Source organism: Thermobia domestica, chromosome 4 (genome assembly GCF_964235325.1).
Source record: "Thermobia domestica chromosome 4, izTheDome1.hap1.1, whole genome shotgun sequence".
NCBI lineage: Eukaryota > Metazoa > Arthropoda > Insecta > Zygentoma > Lepismatidae > Thermobia > Thermobia domestica.
The window spans coordinates 309,015,439-309,030,386 of NC_137457.1; the positions used below are offsets into that span (position 1 = coordinate 309,015,439).

The 14,948-nt window shown below is 36.2% G+C and overlaps 1 protein-coding gene across 3 annotated transcripts in view; it reads right to left on the reverse strand.

Moving 5' to 3' along the window:
• The window catches only part of Cep290 (Centrosomal protein 290kDa), a 242,003-nt gene that overhangs the window by 176,494 nt on the left and 50,561 nt on the right, over positions 1–14,948 (reverse strand). For all 3 annotated transcript variants that reach the window (XM_081756433.1, XM_081756431.1, XM_081756432.1), the window contains exons 11-12: positions 12,241–12,431; positions 9,164–9,305 (exon numbers count right to left, since the gene is read on the reverse strand). In XM_081756433.1, coding sequence (XP_081612559.1) covers positions 9,164–9,305; positions 12,241–12,431 — 333 coding nt within the window. The remainder of the gene's footprint in view (positions 1–9,163; positions 9,306–12,240; positions 12,432–14,948) is intronic.

The window sequence follows — 14,948 nt, forward strand, 5'->3', positions numbered from 1 at the left end:
GGGAGACGAATGTTTATGCCTTTGAGGCTAAGGGAGACGAATGATTAAGGCAGCTAAACGATGCTGGAATAATTGAGGGACTGAGAATGTGGGAGGAAACGGGAGTATCCTGAGAAAACTCATGGACATGATTTTGTCCACCACAAACTTATTTGGCCGGGGATCGAACCAGGGACCCCACGCACCAGACGTAAGCGCCCTACCACTGAGCCACCGTGCCCCTTATAATCAACGCTCTTTCGATATGACCATTAACCATGTTTTCTAAGCATTTTTTCTTTATTTTTATAGGTCTTTTGAAGCGAGTTAGATAAAACAGGGAAGAATTGAAAAGAAAAACCAGAAATTTCAATTTATTTTTTTAACGTCCCACGATTATACACCGACACTAAGAAAACGGTAATTATGATAATGAATGAAGTGGTGGGATAAAGAAAGGGGGAGGACATGTGATAAACCCGAAAAAAAAACACTTGGCGCGAGCTGAGATCGAAGTACGGATTCCACGCCCTAGAGCCGACGCGGCCCTTAAAATTAAATCTAGTTTAACGTCTCACACTTATACCCTTTAGACTGAAGGAGGTGGTTAATTAATGAAAGCAAATGATTATGAATTAGTGGAATGAAAATGGGACCCCGGACAGGAAACGGGAGAACCCCGAAAAGAATCCACAGACATGGTTTTGCCTACCAGACATTCACCTGGCTTGAGATCGAACCAATGATCCCTTGCTCTATCCCTGAGTCACTATACCCTTGGAGAAATTGGGCTAGCGCACTGCGACACACACACACACGAAAAAAAAAAAAAACCGTTTGTAGCCGTATTACTAAAAATAATTAACATAAAGCATTTTGTTTTTGCAAGGATAAACTACCACACCTCCCCTACCTTGTACAGTGAAATAGACTCACCCGGCCCAGCCATTCGCGAGATAAGTGACAAAGAGTGAACATGGTGTGAATGCATTGGCGGAAAATAACGAGCATGAAAGTAGAGCAAAGGATAAACATCAAGTTTCTCGTGAAACTTCAAAAATCTGCAACTGAAACATTTCAAATGTTGAAGGAAGTTTATGGTGAAGCCTGCGACACAATTCATGCAGTGGAACAATCACGGCTCCCCTCGGCCCAAAAAGGCTCGAATGTCAAAATTAAAATCTAAGGCAATGCTACTGGTGTTTTTTCATAATAATGATTGATTAGGTTACTGACGGACAAACTGTAAATCAACGTTACTACCTTCAAGTGTTAGGAAAGCTTCGTGAAAACGTTCGAAAAAAAAAAAAAAAAAAAAAACAGCCTCAGTTGTGGAAAAGTGGCTCGATCTTGCATTAGCACAATGCACCGGCTCACAAGGCCCTGTCCGTACAGCAGTTTTTGGCTCGAAAAAAAATACTGCAGGTTAGAACACCCGCAGTACTCGCCTGATTTGTCACCTTGATTTTTTTAACCCGAAAATTAAATCTGGACTGAAAGGAACATATTTTACCTCCGTTAATGAGGATAGAAAAAAAAAAAAAACAAACAAACAAACGGAAAACGTACTAAGACCCTTACAGAACATGACTTCCAGGGATGTTACATACGATGGCAGCAGCGAATAAAGAAGCGTGTTGAAGCACAGGGAGACTATTTTGAAGGTGACACCACCGGCAGGCACTAATAAAGTAAGTGCTCTGAGTTATTACTTCAGTCCGTTTTTTCCTTTCTTGTTTGTTTGTTTGTGTGTGTGTGTATGTGTGTGTGTCGCACCTCATATAATCAGAAAGGAAGTTTACTATTAGAAACCCACACAGATATGCTCAATACCTTACGCAACCATGTCCCTTCGCATGTACAGTGAGCGACAAAAGTTTTTTTTCTATTTGGACATGACGGTGGTACGGGTGGAATGTACAAAAAATTGTCGCTGACTATGCATTCAAGAACTTAAGCGTAGCAGGGACAGTGTTGAAAGAGACAATCGACTGGCACAGGATTAAGAAAAAAAAATAACATTACTGGACATGATCATACAAGATTGCCAACTGTCAATACGTCACATAGCAGACAGATTGGCCATCTAATAGGAGGGAGTAGATCATACAGGGTGTATCACAAAGGACTTTACAACTTTGAAAACTCGTACTGATTTGTTTAAAGCTTACAGACATGGTTTAGCTGTCATTTTGGAGCAAAATACATAGTTTTTTTTTACCTTACACTTAAAGATATTCAATATGGCTTCCGTGGGTGATGCTTCATACATCCCATCTAAAGTTTCACTTGTTCTACAATGTCTTCAGACGTACGGGGACGACCTGAAGATTTGTCGTGTCTTACCGAACATCCAATTTCAATAAAATACTTACGCCACTGATAAATAGTAGGCCTACTGGGAGGATCTTGAACATACTTTGTATGAAAATTACATAGCACAGTTGTCGCAGACTTCGATTCTTCAAGCCAAACACACAGCTAGCACGCTCGGGACCAGTAAAGGCAGCCATCTTTGCTGCAACAGCCGCTAGCGCTTGCGGTGGCTTGTTTCTGAATTAGTGTACTACGTGAGTCAAAACTTAATGTATTTTGCTACAAAATGACACCTAAACCATGCCTGTCAGATAAGTGAATAAATCAATATGAGTTTTCAAAGTTGTAAAGTTATTTTTGATACACCCTGTACTAATAGAAAGGAGCTTGGAATTCGAAAAATTCAGCTCGATGGATTCTATGTCCTTTGATCCTGAAAAGCAGCGCATTAGGCATTTGATGTGACTGCAAAAATTGAAGCTGTTGCTCGACTCGCTATTGACGTTAACTGTTGGATAACGAAAGTGTGAAACAAATTATACTTTTAATATGGACTGACGAAATGGATAGAAGAAAGATGAAGAAAATTTATGGACAAAAGCAGAAAAATTAAAAAGAAGCGAGAGATCACAGATTGAAAGAGATACGATTGCTACAATACAAGGAAGCAAAGAGTAATTTTGAAAATAAACCACTGGAATTAAAAGAGAAAGCATGGAAAGCTTTTGCAGAAGATAATCTGAAGACTAATACATGGGGTGAACCATATCGTAATGTACCACGTGCTACTACTATATACAAACAATACTCTACGCTCTTGTTTGTAAATATCATCACATGGATTTACAACAAAGTAGTACACACCACGTGAATTTACTACAAGAAGCAGACGACGAACCTCCAGCGCCTCCTACGAACCACGTGACGACGAGTGAGCAGCAGCGCCAGGACACCTATATAATGCGAAGGAGCCGGCAGATCTTCACCAGTTTTCTGGTCTTCTCTTATTAGACATACAGTGGAGTCTAAGAGATAACTACCCATCCCCAAAGCCTTAGCTTGCTGTAGAGCTAACGGTTCCTAGACTTTACCTCTCTTTACTGTTTGCAGTGGAGCAGCGGGAGAATCCTAACCACAACCCGGCCTGGGCTTGACAGGAACCTTAACCTCCTCTACTTGCAGCGGAGTAGAGTGTGTCCAACAACCCCTCACGTAGCTCGCTACTGAGGATTCTTTCCCGAGGCCGTCAGGATGAGGGACACCTGTATTTACCCAGAACCTTATATTAGAGAATTGTATATTAGTATTTGTGAATACTACTGTAAAATATTTGAGGATTTGTAAATAAACCTGATGGGAGTCGATTCCGGACGGTCAATTATTCAACCTAGCTCTACCTATAAACCGTAACAAACTGAATTTTACAATATAAAATGATAAATCAAAAAGTAAGAACCCAAACTACAATAACAACCCTAAAGAAAGAGAATAGAGAGTTTACCAAAATTCACAGATGTTAAACAACAGGTGTAAAAACAATGAAAATTTAAGTCAAATTCACAGGAGATAAACAAAGTACAAAAGTAACAAAAAAATTGGCTACTTACCAATGAATCTTCCCTTGAAAAATTTAAATATTTTGACGTTTCGGAACTCTCAGCTGGTTCCTTCCTCAGTGGCAAGGTAAAAAGGATTAAAACGGAAAGGAGATATAAGGAGTAAAACTAGGAATACATACCACTATATAAAAGTAACGTACAAAAAGTATCTTGAGATGACCAGAGCAGAGTGAAAAAAGAATGAACTGAATCAAAAAGAACGCGGTGTCTATGTTAGGCCACTATTGCCAGATCCAAAGTATGCATCAAAGGTAGGTAGCCAAGTTCGATCAATGTTGCCAGTGTCAAGGTTAAATGCAGGTTTGTATTATGAATAAAGAACGATTCTTTTTTTTATTTTTTTTTATTTTTTATTTATTTATTTTTATTTTATTTTATTTTATTTTTTTCTGAACCTATTACCTTAACCTGTTTTATATTATGTGAATGTTGTTTTAGATGAAGATCCAAACCCGACATGCCTTCTTCTTGTGACTTTTTGGATTGTCTAATATGTTCCTTCACACGCGTGTTTAAAAAAAGAGGTGTAAAACTATAAAATTATAGCAAAAGTCCATAGTAAGGCGGTTAACTAACAGTTGAAAGAAAAATATTTAGTTTCGTATATCATCATAGTCTTTGTTGTGTATTGTGCATGTTACGTTCTGTGTGTATTCTGTGTCTTCTTTAATTAAAAGAAAAAAATATAATTTAATACGAGCTAAATCATTTCTAATTTAACGCAATTAGCATGGCTATTCAACGTGGGAACGTAACCGCTATTATGGGTACGTTACCCTCCGATAAAGAATTAGAAGAGATTTTTCTTTTACAATTTCTGTCGGTGACTAGTATTTTAACAACACTGAAATTTTGGAAAGAAAGTTAGAGAAATATAGCATATATTTCAGCCCCAAATCTTTTGGGAGTCAAGTCGTCAGGTAATTCATTAAACAGTACTATGTTAACCTGAAGAAATCAATTCTGGTTTTCCGATTCTCAGCGCAGAGCACAGCAGATCAAATGCAAAGTGCTATTGCAGATAAGAACTTAGAGCGGGAAGTAGCACGGCTTTGGAGATCTCGAAGGCAGAAGACATTCCGAGGAAAGTGGAGTTGATTTCAACATTTTGACTGCTGTTGAAGTATTTTGATAATATTATTGTCATCGTTCTCTCCTTCAATCATTACACTAGTCAGCATGGGTTCGGTTGTCTCGAAGGTAATAGCTGTTTTTTTAATAATTTTGACATATTCATTCCGAAAATGAAGACTGTTTCTACCACGTACAGTTTTCGCACAAAACTACAGAATATTACTTTCCTTAATTTAAGAGAAGAAAGTGTTGTTTCAGATATCAATAGATGGCGCCATGTAAACATGTACAAAATACATGTACTTTTACGTTACAAATCTTTCATTTTGCAACTGAATGTGAATAAAAATAATATAAACACTTATTTTGTATTGTGTTTACATGCTGTTGTTAAACTTCTTTGACTTTGGGTATTTATACGCCTATTTACTTATAAATATCAATTTGAAAATGTGTTGTTTTATATGAATTATCGCAGTGCTTGTATCCATCAACAACTAACATGGGCTCCCATTGTCTTCATCAATGCCTAGAGTAGCCCCTAGGCGAGAAGATAACTTCATTCGTCTACTAACTTTCCCCTGTGTTGTAATGTAATCATGCACCTCGCCTCATCCTCATCTCCAAAGCATATAAACGTATATAATAACAACTAAATTGCATCATCATTACTCATTCTCTATGTCCAGACTTAACATTCATGTACATCATGTACTAGCTTTCACACTTATACTGCCTGATGTTAAGGCCCGCAAAGGTCCTTAAGTCTTTCATAATTGGAACAAGATTTAATAAAGGACTCTGAGACCCTCTCAAAATCACCCACATCTACTTTTCCATACTTCAGTTCCCTAAGAGAGGGCGTAACCCTCTAACAGGGTTCTAGCCGGAACGGCTAACACACACACACACACAAAAAAAGTTATTTTGCGAGTGCTGTGTTGTTCTTTGATGGGCCGAAAAAATAAAAAGTACTTATTTCAGCGGTTTTTGGTGTTTCAGGTTGATGGACTGAAGCTAGCTAATTTGAAAAGAAATTCCTATTGTGCTTATTTTGCCAGTGTTGTGTTGTTCTAGTTAATGTGTAGTGACTTAAACTAGTCAACAAATATGTTTTAATGTACTTATTTCAGCAATGCTGTGTCTTCTTGGATAACTTGCGGTGACTCAAGTTAGCTATTTAAAAATACTTTAATGTGCTGGTACTTATTTTGGTAGTGTTGTGTCTTCCTGGTTAGTGCAGTGACTCAATTGTTAGAAAATGACGTCGCGTAAATGTTTGAATGACCCTGATATTTTGTGTGGCAGTTACACTGTGCTCAAACAGAGACTCCCTATTACAAATTTCATAAAGAAAGTGTACTTGGCTTATTTTGGTATCAAATTAGGCGATCAAGATAAATCGTGGGAACCTCACAGTGTGTGAAGAATATGTGTAGAGACACTGAGATCCTGGCAAACGGTAAAAAGAAAGGAATGCAGTTCGGAATACCTATGGCGTGGAGGGAGCCTCGAAACGATCATGATGACTGTTATTTCTGTGCAATAAATGTTAAAGGATACGATGCAAAGAACAAGAAGGGTATTCTGTATCCGAGTAACATAGCTTCAGCAATTCGGCCCGTTCCTCATGGTGAAAATCTACCGATTCCCAATCCACTAGCCTCTATGGATGTTTTATCATTATCTAGTAGTAGTGAAGCAGATGTTGCATGCGAGGATGATAGCAACTATCCTAGCATGATTCCGCAGGCGTTTGCACAATCAGAACTTAATGGTCTTGTTCGAGATTTAAATCTACCAAAGGAGAGTGCAGAAGTTCTTGAGTCTAGACTTCGTTCGAAAAACTTTTTGGCCAGTGGGACACATTACTCATGGTATAGACACCGAGAGTGAGAATTTCTTCCTTATTTCTCTGAAGAAGACGGGTTAGTGTTCTGCAACAACATTCCAGCTGTTGTGAATGCATTGGGTGCTTCTTATAACGCATCCGATTGGAGACTCTTTATAGATGATTCGAAATCCAGCCTAAATGGAGTTCTTCTGCATAATGGAAACAAACTTGGATCAATTCCTGTAGCATACTCCGTTACATGGAAAGAAACGTACAATACCTTGAAATTAATACTTTCTAAGTTAAAATACGAAGAACACGGTTGGTCTGTTTGCGAGGACTTGAAAATAATAGGTTTTCTAATAGGAATGAAGCCAGAATATACAAAATACCCATGATTTTTATGTGAATGGGATAACAGGGCCAGAGACTGGAATGTCAGAGAATGGACTCAGCGCTGTGATTTGTCTGCAGATAAGAAAAGTATAATGCACACTCCACTAATTGATCGCTATAAAGTGCTATTTCCACCACTTCATCTGAAACTGGGACTTATGAAGCAATTTGTGAAATCTGTGGAAGAGAATGGGCAGTGGTTTCAATATATAGCTAAAACTTTTCCATCACTCAGTGCAGCAAAACTTTCGGAAGGTATTTTTACAGGGCCACAAATTAGAAAGCTGTTAGTAGATGACACATTTGAAAATTCAATGACCGAATTGGAAAAGAACGCCTGGTTAAGTTTCAAAAATGTTGTAGCTAACTTTCTCTGAAACAAGAAACACCCTGACTATGTAACAATTGTAGAATATATGTTGACCCATTTTCGCGCACTTGGGTGTAACATGAACTTCAAAATAAATTTTCTACATTCTCATCTCAACTTTTTTCCTGCCAATCTTGGTGAGGTCAGCGAAGAGCAAGGGGAAAGATTTCACAAAGATATTTCTGAAATGGAATACAGATATCAAAGCAGATATAATATCACAATGTTGGCAGACTATTGTTGGATGATGAAGAGGGATCGTGACAGTTACGACAGAAGTTGTAGGAAAACAAGGAGGCGTGCATTTAAAAAGGAATAAGTGGCTTCTCAATGAAGTTGAGAACCAGCACAAGTAAGTGTATTCAATATTATACCGTAGGAAATAAGGTTTATGATAGTATTATGTGTATATAGCATTGTTTAGTGTAACCAAAGCAATCTAGTTTATTTGATTGAATTGTTTTATTGAATTGTTCTGCAGTATTATTCGTGCCTTCCGAAATTATATAATACTATATACGTATATTGAAATGATGGTAGTGTTCGAAATAAAGATTGCAAATTGTAAGAAAACCTGATGTGATAGATGGATGTCATTTCTGTAATCAGCGCCCAAAAACCATTTAGGACCACCTATTAGTTTGTAAACAACCGATTTTTTTTCAACTTGTTGATCAGTGTTATTATTATTTTAAAAATTTGTAAACAATCACATATTCAGCCCAGTCTTTTCATCCAAGAATGTCGGAAAACTAATTGTTGTAGATACGTTATATTCAAATTTCTATTTGTTTCTACAATTTGTAAATTACGATTATGATATTACAACTATTCAAAAAAAATATTTATTAGTGGTTTCAATATATTTTACTTTAAGAATTATATTAAGAGTTAAATATAATTTTAAATTTAAAAATTTACAAATTACAAAAACAAAAACAAAAACAAAAAAATATATATTGAATTGTTGAATATATAAAAAACGCCAATTGTTTATTTAAAATTTGTTTCCATACCTTCCTTTGTTTAAAATAAAATCAGTCATATTTAATACAAAATAAAAATAATAAAATAAAGAAATTAAATGTACAATCTAGATTAAAGTTTAGGTGACAGGCTGGCAAAAATGTAAACATAGACCCCTATCTGGAGCTACTAAGGATCAATAAAGACAAAAAATTAGAGAGAGGGAGAGAGAGAGAGAGAGAGAGAGAGAGAGATGAAAACAAAAGAAGAGATTTCATCGAAATTGTCTGGGACAAAAACGACTGTCATAAGTTGTAAAGCAAAACGCTGGAGGAGGTGAGTGGACAGCTTATTTATTTATTTAAGTGTTGGATGTACAGGTATGCGCAAAATTATTGACGCGTCTCCCTAATCTGACGTTGTTTGAAAGTATCTCCGTTTCCTTTGTGTGTTCGAAATTTCGGAAGGTTTCCACAGTAACAAAGGTTAACGACAAATACGTTTGTAATGTTTGTGTTCAATATTATTCTAAAATAAAGAAAAGAAAAGAAAAAAAAAAACTTAATATGGCCGAAATTACGAAAATTACCAACTGAGACCTCAACTTACCTCAAGTTTCAACTGAATCTTCTCCTCTCCCAACTGCTCTGTCTCCTGCTGTAACACTTTTAATAAGGCTTGTTCTTTTTTCCTTACACTTGAAACGCCATTTACACTGATCGATGCGTCCGCTGGAATCCCAAGTTTTTCTCTGTAAAGACACACCGAATGAATAAGATTACTTGATACTGATATCACATTACAAGTACAAAAATCCTACACGAATTTGTTCTACAATATTATTTGTGTTTAAAGATGAGGCGCACACTACTCGATAGATTTCATTGCACTGAACAAAATGTAAATATTATTATGTGAATAAAAATTATTATGTATAGTTTTCGAGAAAAACATAATTTTTAAACCACAAAAATTGATGCTGTCCGATACCTATGTTATATATTAAAATTAAAATGATCCTGAACCATATACTAATCAAGATAAAACTGATCCTGAACCATAAACTAATCAAGATAAAACTGATCCTGAACCATACATTAATCAATCAAGATGAAAGTTATAATGAACCATACACTAATCAAGATGAAACTGATTCTGAACCATATACTAATCAAGATGAAACATTCTGAATCATACACTAATCGAGATGAAACTGACTCTGAACTATACACTAACCAAGATGAAATTGATCCTGAACCATAAACTAATCAAGATAAAACTGATTCTGAACCATAAACTAAACAAGATTATACTGATTCTGAACCATACACTCATCAAAAAGAAAATGATCTTGAAGCATACACTGATTAAGATTAAACTAATTCTGAACCATACACTGATCAACATTAAATTGATTCTGAATCATACACTAATCAAGATGAAACATTCTGAATCATACACTAATCGAGATGAAACTGACTCTGAACTATACACTAACCAAGATGAAATTGATCCTGAACCATAAACTAATCAAGATAAAACTGATTCTGAACCATAAACTAAACAAGATTATACTGATTCTGAACCATACACTCATCAAAAAGAAAATGATCTTGAAGCATACACTGATTAAGATTAAACTAATTCTGAACCATACACTGATCAACATTAAATTGATTCTGAATCATACACTAATCAAGATGAAACATTCTGAATCATACACTAATCGAGATGAAACTGACTCTGAACCATACACTAATCAAGATGAAACTGATTCTGAACTATATACTAAACAAGACTATATTAATTCTGAACCATACACTGATCAAAATGAAACTGATCTTGAAGCATACACTGATCAAGATTAAACTGATTCTGAACCATACACTGATCAACATTAAACTGATTCTGAACCATACACTAATCAAGATTAAACTGATTCTGAACCATACACTAATCGAGATGAAACTGATTCTGAACGATACACTAACCAAGATGAAATTGATCCTGAACCATACATTAATCAAGATGAAACTGATCCTGAACCATATACTAATCAAAATAAAACTGATTCTGAACCATACACCGGCGCTCATTTAATGCCGAATGTATCGTGAACTCGGAAAGATATCGCTATAGGACCGAAAGATGGCACATAAAGCCGCACTTGATAAATGCAATGACGTATGGCAGCAGAGCAGTCACTGCGCAACGGGGATCCCCATAGATGGGGAACATAATACATGTGTGAATTTTTATCTACCTGTAGGAATCCTCGTATCACAGCGATCGCTCCGCTACTATGGGTACCACTATCGCTACGATATGGCATTTGTCAAGCGTGACTTTCTGTGTCATCTTTTAATCCGATAGCGGCATCTTTCCGCGTTCACGAGATATTCGGAATTAAATCAGCGCCTTCGTCGGTTTTTGAACGCCTCCCACGGCAAAAACAGTGGTGCTTTTGACCTGTGTTCATTAGAATTTTTTGCTTAATTTCATGTTTATTATCGCCTCCTTGAGTTTCTCGATGTACTGTATTATCGTAACACTCTCTATTCATTTTTAAGACGCTTATAAGTAAGCTTTTAGTTACATAATATGCATTTAATAGCATCTTTAAGCTAACATTAACATGATTTATACCACTACTTACTATACTGTTAATAAAGACAGATGATCTTAAAACTCGCTGATTGGACGTTCTCATGCTTCTGGTAAGTTTTGCTTTCCTCAGCCAAAGGTAAGGAACTAAAGACAGAAATGAACTGAACTTTTGAATTAATCTTTTAAATGAACTAGAATAATGTGAGTGAGACTTGTAAATTAAGGAAATTTTTATTTACAGGTTATATTATATAATGCAACCTAAAGTAAACCTGGAGGTACGCTGGGTCAGTGGTAGAATGCTCACTTCTGAAGACCATTTCAAAATCCTGCCTGATTTAAAACTGATTTGTACTTTAAAGTAAGCCTACATTCTTCTATACAATATCCGTTCAGCAGAATTTTTAGGCCATAATTAACTACTACTATGAGCATAATGACTAGAGCAACCCACATTATGCTTTATTTTTTGTTTAATTTTGCTTTATTTTTTCCAAATTATGCTTTATTTCATATTTAATGAACTTTCTACTTAATGCACTGTAGAGATATGCTTTCCTCGAGTCATTTTCTTTTAATCACTTGTGTGCACCTTAGAGGTGCATATATACAGAAAGGAACAGTAAAACATGCCACCAAAAAGTAAAGAAGGTGCTCAAGTTCAAGAGGTACACATAACAATATTGTGTGGAGTTCTTGTGTACTATTCACTGTTGGCGGAAAGTTTTCTTCTTTTCCTTTTTTTTTTCTTTCTTTTCTCCATACCAAAGGCTTACACCGAAAAGTTTACAAATATAAAAATAAGCTTTTCATTGTTGCATTGTTATGTTCTCAATGATTTTTCATTGTAAATATTGGTTTTTAAAATATTAATACAGTATGTTAAACTTGCAGTTAAACAGAATTTTCCAAGAATTGTGCTATATATTTTAAATTATGCTTTATTTTCTAAAATTATGCTTTAAAAATTTGTTTCTTCTGGACCCTTACACAACCACAAGCATGTTCAAGGTATCAACCATATGTGTAGATTGCTATTATGCATTTTATGCTTTTGGGTTGCTCTAATAATGACGTACCTAAAAGTGATATTCTCATCCTCCAGTTGTTCAATCTGTGACTGAAGTCCATTTGAGCTTTGAACCAGCTCTTCAATCTGACGATCACATACTCGCAGCTGTCTGCGGAGCTCCTTGATTTCGCCTATTGCTTCAGCCAGACCGTATTCACCTGATTCATACTCTCGTAACTGGATCACCATTTCACTCATCTGAAAAGAAACAGTTTCATAACAGAAATGGCGAAACAAATAACTACGGTAATTAATTACTATACTTGTGGGCGAAGGCAGAAGTTTCGAAAGAAGAGTTCAAGAGGAAGTTGTCTGTACTTCTCTATAGCATTTCTCATATTTTCTTTAGCCTTTATACACCGGGCAGGGATTTGAATGAAATCGTAGACTCTCACATGGAAGGCCTTGGTGATTCCCCCCCTAATTATCATAGGGCAATGATTAATACCTCGTTGGAAAGCTTATGGAACACTGATTCCAACGAGGTATCACTTGTGGAGTTCCCGGTAGAAAAAGAAGAAAAAATCCTAAAAGTAATGTAAAAAAAAAAAAAATAGAATTTGGGAACCCCTGACAACCCTTACAGTCACTACGCTCACAAATGAGGCTAATGTTAAGCAACATACTTATGACAATTAAATAAAAAAAATGGTAGCCATTAGAGACCTGCACGGGCCGACTCTGCCATTTCTTTGGGCCGGGCCGGGCTTGGGCGGGCCGACACTGTTATTTCTTTGGGCCGGGCCGGGCTGGGGCCGATCAATTGCAATTCTTTAATAATTATTGACTTTCGTTAAACGATAATTGGAATAAAGCCAAACGTTGAAGAAGTGTGTCCGTGGAAAATGTTACAAAGAATTCACTAGCTATTTACAGTTTGTGTTGCTTAGCGGCTCCGCTTTCACTATAGAGGATTGCAGGCATTATGCGGTAAATTGAGTTCTGACCTTGACCTTCACTGAACTCAAAATATAACAAGAAGGGGTGGGAATGCTTTGCCTGTCGCTAAACAATATTGCCATCTTCACTTTATGTTAAAAATCAATTAAGTTAGATTTTTGTTACAGGGAATGGAGTTTTTGTTCTCTCGATGACAGGCAAAGTTCTAGGAGGCAATGGTACCATTCGGGAGGCAAGCGTCAGGTTGTGAACCAGAGTTTAGAAAATGTTTCTGAGGGTTAGGTCAAATTTAGTACTAAATTTTGAGAAAGATTGGGGCTCGAGCTAATTTTTGTAAAAATTTATCGGGCTGGGGTCGGGCTAAAAACTTTTAAAATTTATCGGGCCCAGGCCGGGCTTGGGCCAAGAATTTAAAAAAACTTATCGGGCCGGGCCGGGTTCGGGCCGAAACTCTCCAAAACTTTTCGGGCCCGGGCTGGGCCGGGCCTAGCTACGTTCGGGCTGGATTGGGCTCGGGCCGAAAAATTCTGACTAGTTACGATATTCTAGTAGCCATCGCTGCAATACAAAGCGAGATAAAAATTCAGAATAAAATTCTTATAAAAACGCCCTGTATATCATTTATTGAACGTAGAAGAACAATTCATTGAATTTGACATTCGCCCCGTCTCCCCACCCGCCATTGTACCATGTTATATGCACACCATTTCTTTCATTGCTGTCCGTAGAAAGTACAGAAACAAGAAATATGTTTCTAGACCAATTCAGTGAGAAGATATCTTGTCTTATATGGAACGGTCCAGAAAATAAATGTAATTTACGTCAGAAAACTGAGACTAAAAAATTGACCAACTTTACCCCTCCCCTACTCCCCCCATATAAGCAACAAGTACTTTTGCGGTGTATTAGCGTATAGTGGACTACTTCATTGCTTCACATACCAATTTTTATGATTGTACCCCCTAAAAAAACTGATGCAAAAAACAAAAACACGAACTTTACCCTTTCCCCTCTCCGTTGTAGTACCCCCACATACATAAAATGCATATCGGCCGAAAGATTCATCCTTTAGAAACATAATTGATACCAAAATTATCTTCCTAGCTTAGAGGCTGAGCTATTAAGGTTTAAAGCCTTAATGCAGCAGTTGCGCCCTTCGGCGTTTAAGGGGACAGATTACTAAATATTTTTCAAAAGCTAACAATTTTTCTTTTGTCCGTTTTTCGTAAGTGAAAAGAGATAATGAAGTGCAACTTACCACAATAATAGATAAAGTTATTCTACTCGAAAATACAAATTGGAAGAATTTTCAGTGTTGCTATCCATAGAAATTACAATGTGACCAGAATTTGAATTACCCAAAAATCTAGGTTAAAGCAGCGACTAGAAAAATAAACTCAGCGGTAATTGATGACTTATCATGCTGTCTATGTTTCTTGTTAACTACTTTTTAAATAATATTTGTATTTATTTTTAGTAACTTACATAAGTTATTACAAAGTAAATAAGTTATTACAAAATAGATACAAATATTATTTAAAAAGTAATTAACAAGAAACATAGCATGATAAGTCATCAATTACCGTTGAGTTTATTTTTCTAGTCGCTGCTTTAACTTAGATTTTTGGGTAATTCAAATTCTGGTCACATTGTAATTTCTATGGATAGCAACACTGAAAATTCTTCCAATTTGTATTTTCGGGTGTAGAATAACTTTATCTATTATTGTGGTAAGTTACATTTATTTATCTCTTTTCACTTACGAAAAACGGGCAAAAGAAAAATTGTTAGCTTTTGAAAAATATGTAGTAGTCT